At 40.4% G+C, this 16,469-nt stretch overlaps 1 protein-coding gene across 3 annotated transcripts in view; it reads right to left on the bottom strand.

The window, feature by feature from the left end:
- The window catches only part of spir (spire type actin nucleation factor), a 200,808-nt gene that overhangs the window by 73,759 nt on the left and 110,580 nt on the right, over positions 1-16,469 (bottom strand). For 2 of the 3 annotated variants that reach the window (XM_075877713.1, XM_037427752.2), the window contains exons 5-7: positions 15,473-15,541; positions 11,433-11,594; positions 4,873-4,959 (exon numbers count right to left, since the gene is read on the bottom strand). In XM_075877713.1, the coding sequence (XP_075733828.1) occupies positions 4,873-4,959; positions 11,433-11,594; positions 15,473-15,541 (318 nt within the window). The remainder of the gene's footprint in view (positions 1-4,872; positions 4,960-11,432; positions 11,595-15,472; positions 15,542-16,469) is intronic. The other variant, XM_075877714.1, reaches the window with a different exon arrangement.

Here is a 16,469-nt window from a genome sequence, read left to right as displayed (position 1 = left end):
CAAAATAAGTTAAATGAGCAAAGCTGGGAAAGCGACACAATATGTGCGCTACGTCATCCTTTTTCAAAATACAGCGCTAGCTGGTGAGTGCCTCCCTGAATCGGGATAAAATAGCACAAAAATCGGGATGATATTTGAAAAAGACATCCACAATGCTACATATATATTTTTTAACAACCTTCATTTCACAGGCCTCAACAAATATTCTAGTGCTTCAAATATTTCAATGAATACTACAGTATTTGAATTCGTTACAGCATGAACTCACAGTTTCCAAAATTTCAAAGTAATCGAAATGAACAAATAAATACATATTATTGCAAGTGCTTCTGAAAAGATGGTATCATGGCAATGTGCAACTGCTGTACCGCAACACTCCCAATCAAGAAAAAAACAAATTTGCTGAAAAGCCAAAATTCAAGGTTAAATGCGCATATCACCTGCACCCCTATGAATCTTTTTTTAAAATGCAAAGCATCTCCCGTGAGGCGAATAAACGATGAAGGTAAATGACACATCTAAACATGATAATCATAATATGCATGTAATGTAAAACATGACTACATGCCATGCTCATGATGCGCTCGCAGCCGTTTCACTAGCTTCACATATACCAAATTTAGTGTTACATAATGTGAATAAATGAAGTAGGTATATGACACATCTAAACATAATAATCATGACATGGAAGTCATGTACGGCATCATTCACGTCCGCCTCTTAACGTTATGCCAATTTTGAAGTGCCATATCAACCTTCCTCATTCGTGCTTCGCATATAATTGATACCCACTGTACATGGGATCTGCCCATTCTTTAGTTTGAAAGTGTGTCATACAAGCTTTTATGGGCTATGAATAGCAAATTATAAAGCTTTACATATTTGAAAGCTAAGAATTCTACCCGACTACTACTAACATTCGATTGCTGCTACTACTGAAATTTGCTTAGATTTTGCTTTGAACCAAAAAAGTGAGATTTCCAAAACTGTAGTTTTAATTTTTTGAAATATTGTGAAAATTAGTTGAGTCATAATAAAAATGTTAATCCTTTTTTACATAATATACTATACACTTCTCAAGCTATTCAATTGAAAATTATTCAACTACCTTACTAAATCCTTCAAACCTCAAGTTTATCATTAGCCAATATCCCTAATGTTTTGGCTTTTGCATTTCTAATGCAGCCTATTTATTGTGTGCTTTGCATTGCCAATAGAGCAGTCATAATAGCAATATTTTGGGCACAAATCAAATTAGAATATTAAGAAGAGAGTGTTAATAAAGAAGATTATTAAGTAGCAACATGAATGTGTTTCTTTTGGCTAGGTTGATGAAGTGCTGGTGGGGCGGTTTATCAAGTCGTCTAAGCAAGAATGAGGCTATGCAGAAGTCAAATTGTATTTATATACATGATTTGGCGTAACCAGACAACACTTTACATGTGAAAGGCAAAAATGCTATTTCCTCAGCCTCTGCTCCTCTTTCAACTTCTGTGGATGCCCAACTGATGTGGACAAGGGTGTGCACTTTTGAGTCTGGAGCTTTAAATTTGCTTCGTAGATGCCATAATAACATTATAATTTCAGATGCTAAAGATATTCAGTAGCTAAATTTTCTTACTTCCTGCCAAATTTTAAGTCTATAACAAAAATAATTGATCCCTCAATGCCGCATCTATCATCTCAAAGTTGGAACTAGCATTTTCTTCAAATTGTAGCAGAGCTTGAAAGGCAGCTTCGCCGCATCACTAAAATGTAATGTGGTGAAGCGTATTAAGAAACTGAAGGGATTACCGCTCATCGGATGTTGACTGTATTTTTTACTTTTGGGAAGTTCCAATAGTTTGAACAGTAAAGCTCAGATGTGAATTATATTGAATAGCAAACACTATTAAATATTCTAAATTTTGAGTATTCGCACACCTACAGTATCTGTACGACTTTTGTCAGATAGCTTTTTACAAGCAATTCACAACTCCTTTGGATACCAATACAGCTTACACATAAATGTTTGAATATCCAACACCCCTAAACAGACACATGGTGCAGCAGTTACTAAAAAAATGGTACAGTAATGCGAAAGTCAACTAAAACGTATGGAAAGCACGCTTTCTGATCATGTCGTAATTTATCACAAATTTTACTCGAAATTCTGCTCGTAATGGCTGCATTGTCATCGCTAATTATTGAAAGTGTCAAGTCAACTATAGCTCCAGGCACGGCCAATGTGAAACAAGTATTTGGTCAGACATAAGATGAACGTTCCAGATTGGCAATGCTGCAGCATCATGTGTTAATGAACCTTCAATATTTAGGCAACTGCAGTGCCTTTGCTGCTGGGTGCACTGAATGCACCAAGCAGAGAGGCTTTGTCAGTCCACTCAATAATGTTCTAGTACATGCTAGTAATATTACTAAAAACGACAAAGACCTATAAGAAACCACAACAAAAATAAAATGGCTGGTGTAGTGTGGGCCTTCACAGCTAATGATCATTGCTTATTGAGCAAGCTAACAACTTTAAAGCAATGCAATACCATGGACAATTGCCACAATATGATATGTTAGGCAGCCAAGAAAGTTGAACAGTTATTGAGTAGAGATTTGAGTGTCTGCTCACAGAATTTGTTAATCAGTGGACTGAACCTGTCAGAAAGGTAAATTACTCCCTATACTAATTCACAATGCCAATTTTCACCCACGCGGAGACTAGATTGAATGTTTAAAAAGTGGAATAAGCCTGTCAGAAAGGTGAAACACTTTCTATACTAGCTAATTCCCAATGCCAATTTTCATCTAGGTGGAAACAAGATTGTCTACTTTAACGAAAGGTACAGAATAATGTAAAAGGTCATCATCAATGAACCAGTGCAGTTGACAGTAAACAAGAAAACCTGGCCAAAAGAAACACTGCGTCATATAGCAATGAAGCAGATAGGGATATTTGCATAGTTACTTTAGTGGAACAGACAATACGGCAAATTCGTTAAGCATTACTATATGAACAGAGACATAAAACAACAAAAGAATGAAGCAAGACAAACTGATTGCATAGTTTGCCTTCGTTTGCCTGTGTATTGATTGCAAGCCAACTGATCTGTGGACAGCATAGACTTACAAGACAGCCATCGTAAGCTATCAACCTTTCCGTGAATGGGTAAGAAGATTAAATAAAGCATGCCGAGTAGAATGTGGAGCTCATTTAACACAACTGCAACACCTCAGCTTTTATGAACGGAGTACCTTCTGGCATGCCTAACGTCAGGTTTACATCTCAATACTTCTGGAGTTAGTAACTGGTGTATCAGCAGGCTTGTGATGAATGTCATAGAGACAGAATAGGCAGGAGCTCTATTCTAAAGATTAAGTTTGTGCGAATATTTGATCACTTTAAATATTCAAAATAATATTACCCCATCTCATTTTGATTTCATTTGAATTTAAATTTAAGAATATTTTGAAGTACTCAAAATGTACGAATAGTGTATATTAGTCAGCCTGTAACCCCTTTGTAAAGGTAGTTTTACTGCAGCGGAGGAATGCTATGCCATTATTACACTTATTCACATTAAAAAACTGCACTCTGCACTGCCACACAGCCCCGCTTCAAGGTTAAAGTTTAAAAGCTTGTTATACCAGCTTTTATGCTCAGAGTATAGTAAATTTTAAAACGTAACATATTTCCTACAGCTTATTCTTTGCATTCTACTAAAAGTCGATTCCAGCTAATATTCAAAGGTGCCCGGCTCTACTTCCCATTGAACCACAATAAATGACATATGCACATGTTTACTTAAATTTAAAAAATATGCAGCTTCACTGGCTCATAACAAATAAGTACATTTTGTGTATATTATGCAATATATAGTATTAGAATTCAATTCAAAGTTATTCTACCAAATCATTATTTGCTTCAAATTGACTTAGAATCTAAAATTTACTATTTATACAAGCTTACTATGTTACACTGTGCATAATAACTACCAAAGCATAAATGGAGAGATCACTCTTTATTACATCTTTTCAAAGACTGCGGCGGCCACCGAAAGTGTGCCATCGCATAGTACCGTAGTCAGTAGCGATGCCTTATGTAACATATCTCCTAGGGAAAGAGAGAGAGAGTTATCTTTAATGTCGAACATAGTCCTTCAATTTCTTCAGAGTCTTCTTACACTTGATTCTTAAGCTTGTCAAATCCCAACAGATTGGTTGAAGTATACACACCAAGAGGTACAAGCCCAGTCCACTTTTGCAATTGTCTTCTTGGGCGCAGAGAATCGCCGAGACAGCTTGCTGTGAACTGCAGATAACTTAACACACACGTAATCACCAACGATGAAGCTGGGTTCCTTGGCTACACATTTTTCATCGGTGTAGCTTTTCAACATTCTTTGGTTGTTTCCTACGCACTCTCACAACTGCTCAATCGCCCTTGATGGGTCAATGCTGAAGCATTTGTCAGGCAATCCCACTATGTCACGTCTGGTGCGAAGTTGGCGTCTATAAAGAAGAACAGCGGGTGTCGCAGCAGTAGTGGCGTGAGGCGTACACGATATACTTGCAGCTAATCCAGCATGGCTCCACGGAGACTTTGCCCTCCCTCTATTGCCAGAGCTTGCGACGAGTCACAGTGAGCCTCTCTTGCATGGCAAGCAATCATATTTAAGTGCCGCACATCCCAGGCTTTCTTACTCTTGAAGAAGAAGAAGAAGCCGGCCTGGCTACGAAAAGTCAGGTTTTTTCACAAAATATATTTTGGTATGAGTTTTCTCATTTCTCCGGCATGTGCAATGCATCAAACACACAACACACACACACAAATAAAAGAACAAGGGCAACTCCAGCCCTGCATAAAGACTGGACGGAACTTACAGGAAACAATGGGGGCCTAGAGCGAATAAACTCCAATATTAACGCATGGGCATCTTTCTTCACTCGAGGTGGGAGATCACCATTCACCTGCATGAATAAAGAAGCAGACTGTCTCACAAGGCTGGCCATAACATCAAGCAGACAAATGTGCGTTAGATATCAACACCACATATTCCAAATTACAATAATCAAACATTAACAAACCCTAGTAGAGGTAGTTATAGGCAAATGAAATAAGAACAACAAATCAATTGTAATAAAGGCTTGGTGAGGTATTGGGCTAGTTAGTTTTGTATAATTGTTAAGGTACACCAGTGAGCAAAAGTATACGAACAAGAGTACATGCCAAAATTGCCGTTAGCACCATCTAGTGGCCGCTGTCAAGAGCATTGCTGTAGCAAATGCAGAGCGGGAGCGAAGCTCGTTGCAGCAGACAGCTCACCACTACAGGCCACAAACATCAATTTCGGCATGCGCTCCCATGGTCTGCATACTCTTTTTTTTGACAAGTGTACACTTCCCTTTGCTCATGTTCTCATCCCTTTATGTCTTTTACACAAATACAGTTGACGGTTTGCACTCATTGTGTATTCTTCATTTTGTTTTTTCCCTAATTCTGTGTACCCTGTAACTTTGGCTTACTTGAATTTAAAAACGTGCGACAACTTCCACAAAAAAAAAATTGTGAGCACAATCTTGCATTGGTAAATATGCAGATATGAAAACGTATTTGAGCCTCACAATAAGTGTGTAAAAAGAAATCACGTTGATAGTCAAGAGTACCAGTGAAAACAAAATTAAAAGAAAGGGTCTTGGGTCGCCCTAACTAGTTCTCACTTCCAATGCCTATGACTGTACATAAATGCAACAGCAATGCAGAAATGTTGAGCTAGCACTTCACAAAACTCCGTTACCCACACTTGGGGAATGCCCTATTTCACGCATTCTATCAAGAAATTAATGGCAAGCAAGTTCATGCACAAGTGTATAATACAAAAGGTGTGTAGACAGAATGCAATGCAGATCATTCAAAATAAAGCTACTTTCATTTCCAATGCTTATAACCTTGCATCCTGTGAATACGGTGATCTTAAGAATGAAAGAAAGAGTGATCACAGATTTCTTGCGACAGCTGGAGGTCTTAATTCTATATTGCACAACTCAGTAGTACTAGGCTTGTGTGAATAGTCAGTTTTAGGTTCAAAGCGAATTTGAAGTGAGCAGTGATTCACTTCAATTTTAGAATCGTAGTGAATAGTGCTTTGGTTCGAATAACTTCAAGTCGAATTTGAATGTATATGTCATATATTATAAAGAAAAATGAGCGTATTTGTCACGACCCAACTAACCTACATACTATTTTTCTAAAAATGGAAGCAAGGGCTGTGAAAATGCCATTATTTTTGGTTCCAAAGAAGTGAAAACAACTGTTGAAGAGTAGCACGATTAACTTTCGGTAGAATGCAAGCGATAATCTGTAAAATATTTGAACTTTTAAAATTTACTATATGCGATGCGCAACAACTATCAGGGCAGGTGCACATTGAAAGTCGCGTAGCCACAGGCAGGCTTGTGTGGCAGACGCCTCCTTTCACTGCAAGCATGCCGGAAGTGTGTGCGCGCGATTTACCACTTGAGTGCATCACAAATAATTACTTTTGCAGTTATAGTGTGCACAAAGGAGCCCCACATTAAATAGCGGACATGTGTCAATGTCACAGCTGTATGGGACGAGGTTGTCACCATAGGCACCAAGTGTTTGCCACCGATAGGTGTCAACAAGATTATGATTATGTGGAGCTCAGCGTAAGTACCCTACTTTCTTTAAAATGCCCTGATCACTAATGCCTGCATGCGCTGATACGCGAACCGATGTTTTTTGACGCACTAGCTTCGTTTACACGCCACCTGTTTATACAGTAGATATTGAGGGAGCACTGTCCTACAAGCGCATAGATTTCACACGTGCGGCCAAGCACAGGGACAGCATTGATATAACTTTGAAACCAGCACGATAAAGTAGAAAAAATATGAGGGCCGCTTGCAATAGTGGCGCAAGACTGAGTCAATGCGGAGCTGGTCGTCACTTAGCTTGTCATAGCAGTCTGGCTACATTTTGCTAGGTTTCGCAAAGTATTGCAGAGTGTTTCAAAATGGTGTCAGGTTTTACATGATAATATGTAGTTTTAGTGGGAACATGGCACGTGACTAGATAAGCTTAGATAAAATAAGCCTACAGAACATCCTTACGTGGTTAGTTACATAACTATGCGGGTTTCAGTGGGAATAATCACGTGATTAGTTATGCAATTTTATGTGGTTATGTTAGAAACATGTCACGTGGTGTGGCCAGCTGTTACACGACAAGAAAAAATAAAGAAAAAAATGTGAAAGTATCCCACTTAGCCTTACTCATAGGTGTGCTCAGGGTTCCCCATCATAGTGAGGGGGGAAAGACAAAGTTCATCCCCCTCCGCCCTCCCCAGCTTCACTAATGGTGTCGTCGATTGGCAGAGTGAAAGTGGCTGACAAACTGTGCGTTCAGAACCCTTCACTCTGGCGAAGGGCAACACAAGAGAATCAACCAATGGAACACACGCGCTTCCTCTGGAGCAAATAGCAAGGTCGGAATGGAACGCAATGCATGGGTCTCTCTTCTTGCATGAGTGGGCATGCTGGCAACAGCGACGCTACGCTAGCAAAACGTAAGCTCCAATGCGAGGCGCAACCGACGCGACCGAAGTCCTTTGGCACACCCAAAGTTGGCACACCCAACGTTTCAAGGCATGGGGTGCTTGCAACGTCCCGTTGAATCCACTGATTTTTGCAGAGTAGAAAAAGTTGCTCTATGGAGTGGATCTCACGATGGAGCTGCTCCACATCTGCCAGTGGAAGATACAGGGAGCACTTTCAATCTGCCAATAGAATCAACTTACTTCGCATGGAGCAGAAGAAAGTATTACCGGAAGTGCTCCAAATCTGCCAATGGATGACACCATAAGTCAATGCACGGGGCAGATTTCGCGCGCTTCCCCCGTGAATAGAGAGGGGGGCCACTCCCTGCCCCCCCCCCTCCCCCTGCAGACGCCTATAGCCCCACTCATAACACAGCTTGCATAAAGTGAATGAGCATTAGTTGGAGACACCACGGCATGAAGTTCGGGCGTTTCCTATTTGCATGTTACGAGAAATTCAAAAGGAGGATGAATGTCCTCTCAAGAGCCTTGAATGTTCACAGGTGCCATGTTGCAAAGCTAATATGCTTATACATGCGGGACGAGCGTACAGTGAACATTCTGCACCGATGATCGCATTCCAGTGCCATCAATAGGTAGAACGCAGTAGATTTCATACAGCACACGTGTGATGGCATGGCACTTTCCTGAAAGAGCCGTCACCTGCTCCTAATTCTCCGGCTTTGTGCCATTCGTTTTCAAGAGAGGCATCACGTCTCATGAGTAAAAGCAACCTCATGTTCACTGTAGCGTCCCGAATGCAGGTGGTGCGATCAAGTGTGAACGTAGTAGCACTTGCTGACGATGTAGCGACATAAATGGAAAAATAAAAACTCAGTAATCGTTATAACACTGCCCTAAACAAAGCCCGATTGCTTACCTTCTGTGTGGGACAGCCGCAATCCACCGTCACAGTCACTTTTTCTCATGAAACAGCACCGGAATCTTGTAGTTTCAGCAGCCAACAAGGCAGCAGTTAATTCTCGACATCGTTGAAGGCCGTCGAAATGGTTAAGTAACGATGAAAAATATATACTTCCGCGCACTCGCCTATTCGCTCACGGAAACAATGCTCTTTCGAGCCCGCCAACGCTTTCGACTCGTGGTGACAGGTGACGCCATCGACCCTTTGCGCATCGCCTCTACTTATAGCATATAAGCCAACATTAAAAATGTTAAATCGATGTGAGGGTAATCTGTTCATTCAACCTTCAGGTGAGGTTTTGTGGCAGAGCAGATTTCTCCTGCGTAGGTGTTTTAATGACTTCGCAGCTCTCCATTGCGTGAAAACATCGTTACGAAAAGTTACAATCCTCTTCATGGTCAAATATTCAATCATAGTAGAACGTGCAGAGAAAGTGCTGATGCCCACCTCTTCTACAATTTCCCGAATAGTCACATGACGGTCCCGCATCACCACAGCATTTGACTAGGGTTTTGGTGGCCTATCACTCCTACACTGCAGTGAGACCACTTTTAAGATAATTTCATGCAAATTAATATGTTCGTATAAATGTTTTCACGGCTTAGCACTTTTCCACTGCAGTGAAACCACCTTTACAGAAAGTCTGTTACGAGGTCTGTTAGAAAAGTATCCGACCTTTGTTGAAAGAAAAAAAGCTGGCATAGTTAGAGCGTTTAAAACCTGATTCCCTTCAATGTAGTCCCCTTGGGACTCCACACACTTCACCCAGTGGTGCTGCCGTTGTTGGAAGCATTCTGAGAAGGCCTCTTTCAGAATAGAGTTTAGCTCAGCTGTCGTTGCAGCCATAATGTCCTTCCTTGTCTGAAATCGCTCTTTTTTCAATGTCCTCTTGAGTAAGAAGAGTAAGGAGCCTGTTGAACTAAAGGAGTCTGACTTTTTGCCAAACACATCTGAACCAAGTGTGAGTAATGTGCAGGCATTGTCGTGATGGATGCGCCAGTTTCCTGTTGAATACAACTCGGGTCTCTTGCGCCTCACATCATCACGTAGGCGACGTAGGACATCCCTGTGGTACTATTTGGTAATTTTTTGTACCTGTGGTGCGTACTCGTGGTGTACCACACCGCGGGAGTCAGAGAAAACACTCAGCATCACTTTGGCATTGCTGTGCACTTGGCGGGCCTTCTTTGGTCTTGGTGACGTGGAATGCTTCGACTGTGATGACTGGGATTTGGTATCTGGGTCGTAACCATACACCCAAGACTTGTCACCAGTGATAATGGTGTTCATGAAGTTAGAGTCGCTGCTTGTGAAATCCAGCATGTCCTATGAGACTTCAACACGAAGTTCCTTTTGCTCCACTGCGAGCAGTTTCGGCACTAATTCCGCCGCAACTCTCTTCATGGCCAAATATTCAGTCATACTAGAATGTGCAGAGAAAGTGCTGATGCCCACCTCTTCCACAATTTCCTGGATAGTCATACGACGGTCCCGCATCACCACAGCATGCACTTCGGCAATGACCTGGTCATTTCAGCATGTTGATGGCGAACTGGAGTGTGAGTCACTCTCCACCGATGTGCGGCCGTCTTCTAACTGGTTTTACCTCTCTTTAACCTGGGTGCAGCTCATAGCGTCGTCACCTAAAGTCGCCTTGATCTTCCCAATGGTTTCCACATGGCTGTCACACAGTTTCTGGCAAAATTTGATGCAGTAGCACTGCTCCAGTTGTTCCGTCATTTTCCTTGCAATGAAAAACTGACGAGAGCACTGTGCACTACCTCGCTCAAACGCTGCATCCCAGCTACCGGCACTATTGGCAGGCAGAAAAATATTCATGCATGCGCCAAAAAGTTCAAGGTCGGCTGATGCAAGCGTGCTTGTTTCAAATCCATCAGGTGCTCGCAAAAAAAAGTTGAATACTTTTGTAACAGACCTCGTATATTCATTCATCACAAATTCTTTGAAATTTTCAATAATTTAAATTCAAATCGAAGCAAATGTGAATACCGTAATATTCATTCAAATATCTGCACAAATAAAGTTATCAATGCTTTAAAAATTCTGCAATACCTATTTAATTAGTGCATAGAGGTTGAGTGAATCTGTGTTTTAGAGAAAGTAGGCAGAGCAAAAGAATGAAACAAATGAAGCAACGTAAATAAGAGTAGCATACAGTCAGGAGGGCCTGCTTCCACAGCATCCACACCTATGCATCCACAGCATGGCCCCTCAGCATATGATTGGCAAACAAATTCAGTTTTTTTAACAGCCACAAGATAAAAAATTTTTAATGCATAACATTGGTCAAACATTGTTCATACAACATGTGCCATAGCCTGACTTTTTTCAGCAACTCTACAAGCATAAAAAACAGACCAATGTTGTAAAAGACACACAAAACCTACGGTCTTGGATTATGCATGCAAAGGAAAACATGGCAAATCACATAGAAAGCAGGCCATTTTTTTTCTGGGTCTCTCAATACACGTTAGAAAAAAATCTCTATATCATTAGCAATAGTTTCATTATCATTAGCAATAGTTGGCAATTAGTGGTGCTTTTATGGTAGTGCTACATTCCCTATGGAACATAAAAACACTACCGCTCTGCAACTCTGTAATGTGCTGTGGGGAATAAGGTGCCTCCCTTATGCACCTCAATGCCCAGCTCATGTGTGGTGCTGGCCCCGACCTCTCTCGTTTGCCAGAAAGTGCCACCCGGCAGCAGCATAACAGACATGGCTGGCGTGGCGGAATTTCTCAGAAAAACTGTGCCTCTCTGTCCCCGTACCAGTACACATCACGACATGCCCCGATTGGGCTGTTTTTTACATGAACAAAACCATTGCTGCCGATATGTGCCATCACAGCTCCTAGATATGCATGAGATGTCCTTACCATGACTTTGTTCAGCTTGTACCTCTGCGAACGGATGTCATCCAGCAACATCTCGTAAGGTGTCAGCTCAAACTCCACAGGATGCAGGTGTGTTTCAATGTCAACTTTCTTTAATTTGACTCCCTGTCGAAGTTCCCGAATTACCTGCATCCACAGCATGGCCTGCAAATAACAAAGGCAAGCAAAGTAAATATATATATATATATATATATATATATATATATATATATATATATATATATATATATATATATATATATATATATATATATATATATATATATATATATATATATATATATATATATATATATACTATGACCTTATGGTCAGATATTTAGTTTTCCATGTGATAAAAATCGTTGAAACAATCATTTTATATGCCCAAAAATGCACGAATTACGTACAGAAACGAAACTAGTATAGAAAAGAAACTAGAAAAGAAATTAGTAGAAACACCATTCTGGTTCAAAGGGTGCAACAACATAAAAAACTGTGAGAATGTTCGAAATGAAGCTCCCACCAAAGTCCACTAAAAAAATTATTGCATTACGTCACAAAAAACGCCATCTGCAAAACTTTGACAGAGCACGATACAACTTTCTTGCTAATAACAAAGACTACAACTTTGGAATATGGTTTAGCAAGGGAGCTTCTACATACATAAGTACTTGGAGCAAAGGGTTTTCTTTGCAACCAGAGCATCAAATAGTTTATCATTTGTTATACTGTGGTATGTCACACTTTAAAACTGACATCAAAATCACATGACTGGAGGCAGCAGATTTTTTATTTAGGCCAAAAAACATGAAATAAAATATTGTTGAAAAGTGAGGATTTCCAAATAAAAATTGTCGAGTTTAGAATGTGATAAAAAATTGTCTAACTAGGTAATCTTTGCCTAATAATACATCTAAAACTGACAAAAGTGATATGTCATACCATCACTATGAAATGTACCACTAATATGCAAGTATGGCTCCTCCGAAACCCTTGTATAGTAATAACGAATCTCATATGCTACAAATGCATATGTTAAAGCTGCCACCCAGATGTTATAACAAACTTATTTTACAGTTTAGATCATAGTTACATATTTGTAAGCCCAGTGTTTTTTTACAACTCACTGATATTTAAAAATATTTCCTTGCTTCTTGAATTTACAACTGAACCATATCTAATATTATTAAACTAATATTATTTGGTCCCAAGGTTGCCTCATATATGCATTTCTGCATTTTGGGTACAAGCCAGAAAAAAAAGCTCATAAACGAAGGGCAGGTGACGACACTACCGTAATTACTCGAATCTAACGCGCACCTTTTTTCCGGTTAAGCCAGTTCATAAATCGCATGCGCGTTAGAATCGAGTACGAACAAAAAAATTACGGTCAATCTATTGCCATCGGCAAATTCAAAATGGCCGCCCCCTATGTGCGTCGGCATGGCGCGTCGGCCATTTCTGCCTATGTGTTTCCCATGTGCGGCACTTCGTACGTGTCATGAGGAGTTCGTCTAGTAGTGCATTAGCATCGACGGCGTGGATGGGCCGACTCCAAAAACTCGAGTGCACCACGATGCCGCTTTTAAAAGAAAAGTCATCGCGTGTGCAGAAACGGACGGAAATCGGGCCGCATCGCGGTCGTTCGGAGTTCCCGAAATGTGTGTGCGGGACCGGCGGAAACAAAAGGAGAAGATTGTCGACAGCAAAGCTTCATGCAAAGGCTTCAGTGGACCACAGCAGGGTCGGTTTCCGCAAATTAAAGAGCTGCTTGCCGAGTATGTGCTTGAGCAGCGAGCGGCACAGCGGCCCGTGACGACAGAACTGCTCCAAGTGCGGGCTATGCAATTGGTCTTAGAAAAAGGTCTAATGCGGAGCCAGTTTAAAGCGAGCAGGTGCTGGCTAACTAACTTTATGAAGAGGAAAGGCTTTTCCCTCCGAAGGGGTACATGCATATGCGAAAAGTTTTGCGGAGGAGTACGATGAAAAGCTTCACAGTTTTCAGAGGTTCGTTCTAAACTTGCGGCGCAACAACGGCTACATGCTTGGGCAAATTGGGAATGCCGATCAGACGCCTCTTTACTTCGACATGCCTGGCACCACAACCGTGGAGAAGAAGGGGGCGAAGCAAGTTCGCATGCTGACATCGGTCCACGGTAAAACTACAGTGACGGCAATGCTTTGTTACACGTCAGATGGGCACAAGCTTCGCCCGTACCTCATATATAAATGGAAGACGCTCCCGAAAGAAGTCGTTTTTTTTTTCGAGTGGTGTGATCGTGCAGGCCAGCGAGAAAAATGGGTGCGCGTTGCAATCAATGTCTTACGTTTTTTTTTTTTTTTTTTCGCGGTGGAAATCGGGTGCGCGTTACAATCGAGGGCGCGGTAGAATCGAGTAAATACGTATATTGACGTTTGCATACGTCATGTGAAAAGCATCTGATTAGGACAAATTAACCTTCTGTAGATATAGAAAGGCTTACGCTGAATCCTGAAAAGGTTGTGAGAACCTTGTCAGCATGAAATGGACTACAAAGGAAAATTTATAACCTGTTATGTGCCCCGACACACCAGTACTGCTGTTCCTACACAAAATTTAGAAAGAGAAACATTTTTGTTTACTTATTTCTCTGTCAATAACGAAAATGCACACCCAAAATAAATGAAATAAAGTCTTGATAAAACGTAATTGATTCTTTATAGGTGTTGCGCTACTCTGTAGAGTCACCATTAAGCGTAATTTTGAAGGTAATAGTCATTCTATAGATCACCCACAGGTGCTGGCAGGAATAGGTTAGCCATCTAAAATGGTCTTAGCAAAAGTGAGCTGCAGCTACTGCTCACAGAGGTCTAGAATTACCGGGTGTTACAGCACCTCAACTACATTGGTTTAGCTTAAAACTGAAGAGTATTGTGCATTACTTCTAAGCAGAATTCTAAGTGGCCGTAATCTACCAAAAAAAGGCAAAACTGTACTTGTTGATGGTGGCTATGAAGGCAAAATGGCAAACAAGCTCTATGCTAGCATCCCCGTTAAATGTGATAACATCAGCACCAAGCTACTGAGATGCAGGGGAGATGTGGCACTTTATTAGTTCATGCCTTGGTATTCCAGCTAAATTTATACACAAGCGAGCTCTATTTTTACCAGTCTTTTTAACATGAAACAATAGCTGAAGATACCTTGGATACCAACAATCACATTTCTTGACAGTGTTGTGGTCTTTAAAGATTTTCATGCCTAAGGCAATGAAACGCTTGGCGTAAAATTTGAAATGTAGTGCACCTTTGTTCTTACTATGACACTCCATTTTTTACATGTTTACTGGGACTATTTTGTCATAGAATTCACATCCAATAATTTGTGGTGCCATGCTAATATCTAACACATTTTTATTTGCCTATGTATTTCTTTGCATTCGAAACATTTTATCACACCCAGAAAATGCAGTGAAGTCCACTGTGCCAAAAATACATGCCTCATAGAATTCTAAAATGTGACATAATTATGCTTCTTTCTTATTCAATCCAAAACAGGTAAGTGTTTCAATGAATGAAATCGACATTTACACTTGAACTGAAAAAAAAAAATGTGAAAGCAGCCTGTCAAAAACACTTGTTTCAGTTTTCTGTAGCAATTTATTTTAGTATTTGTGTTAGTGCTATTTTACACACAAGTAGTTGAAGCAGATGACTTAGGATGACACAAAAAGTACAGGTATAGACTGTGTGTCAGTGTGTTGAGAATGGCATTTATGTGAGATCAGTACTACATTATTTTATTACAAACCAATCAGTGTGAGGTCTGTAAAACAGATTATTGTAAACATATACTCTAATGTAACTACTTAAGCCATTAATTTTATTGTAACTTGCTCCTTTTGACACTGCACAGAAATTTTATGAACAAGTAATGATTATGAGAGCATTATACTGAGTCTTAAATGCCAAGAAAACAAGTGAACACAAAGCAACTTATGGCCATCCATGCACATTGTTGTCTGTGTGTGACTACACCGAAATTAAAGAGGATTCATTACCCAGTCCTGAAACTGTAAGCCATCAAGGTCTGAGGTATCTGGATCACTGCGATGACACTTGATGAATTCCTGAAAAAAGAAAAGCAAATAGTATTTTCCAGTTTAGTAATGGACATATACAATAACTTCATTTATGTAAATAGACATGAAAAATTGTTTGCCCTGGCTGACAAATCAAAAAAACATTTTTATGCACCTGAATGTGTCAATGTAGGATGGCTAATTTCATCTCCCACCTTTTAACCTGTGCAGCTAAATAGCTATTGATAGATGTTTGTCTGTGCTGTTCATTGTGTCCTTCATTTTTCTTCTGCAAAGCAATGCCCCGCACGCATTGGAACATACACTTATGCATGCTTCTTCAGCAATAAAAAACACTTGAAGTGCCGCACTTGCCCTCTATTCTTTGGTGTCATCCATGTTTCGATGTGCACTGCTGTATCTCGCCAAGTATGAGAAATTAATGCTGAACCTACTTTGACGGTTTACCATCAACTGTTTTAAAGCACTTGGTAGAGGTGAATTTTGTGTAACAGTGCATGTATGCAAAGAACCAATGTTTCATGAGGACCTGGCTTATGTCTTTCTTCTGCAGTGATAGAAATTTCAGGTGAATAGTCGCATTAGAGACATCATGTGTTACTGATTTCATCTTGCTCACAAGTCAAAATGTTGCATACTGAAAATTCAGTGCACACACTCGAGGATACAGACGAAAGGCTCACAAGGACTAGTGCAGTCCTGTGAATGTCTGTGTCCTTGCGTGTGTGCACTAAATTTTTAGTACGCAGGAAAACCAACTAGCCCACCTTTATTACTTCAATATGTTGCATAGTGCACATAGGGGAGATGACACTGCTGGGAATGAGTGTGTGCCAAATTAGAGAAGGGCCCATGGTGGCAGGAGCGTGTGGAGAAATGTACAGTGCGCAAGACATGAGAGGACAAGTGGCATTTTGCAAGCAACGACAGTGAGTGGCCCAGCTGCATCATCTAT

This window comes from Rhipicephalus microplus, chromosome X (assembly GCF_043290135.1).
Source record: "Rhipicephalus microplus isolate Deutch F79 chromosome X, USDA_Rmic, whole genome shotgun sequence".
Taxonomy (NCBI): domain Eukaryota; kingdom Metazoa; phylum Arthropoda; class Arachnida; order Ixodida; family Ixodidae; genus Rhipicephalus; species Rhipicephalus microplus.
Note: the sequence above shows the minus strand (reverse complement) of the source record. Positions and strands in the feature narration are given on the sequence as shown.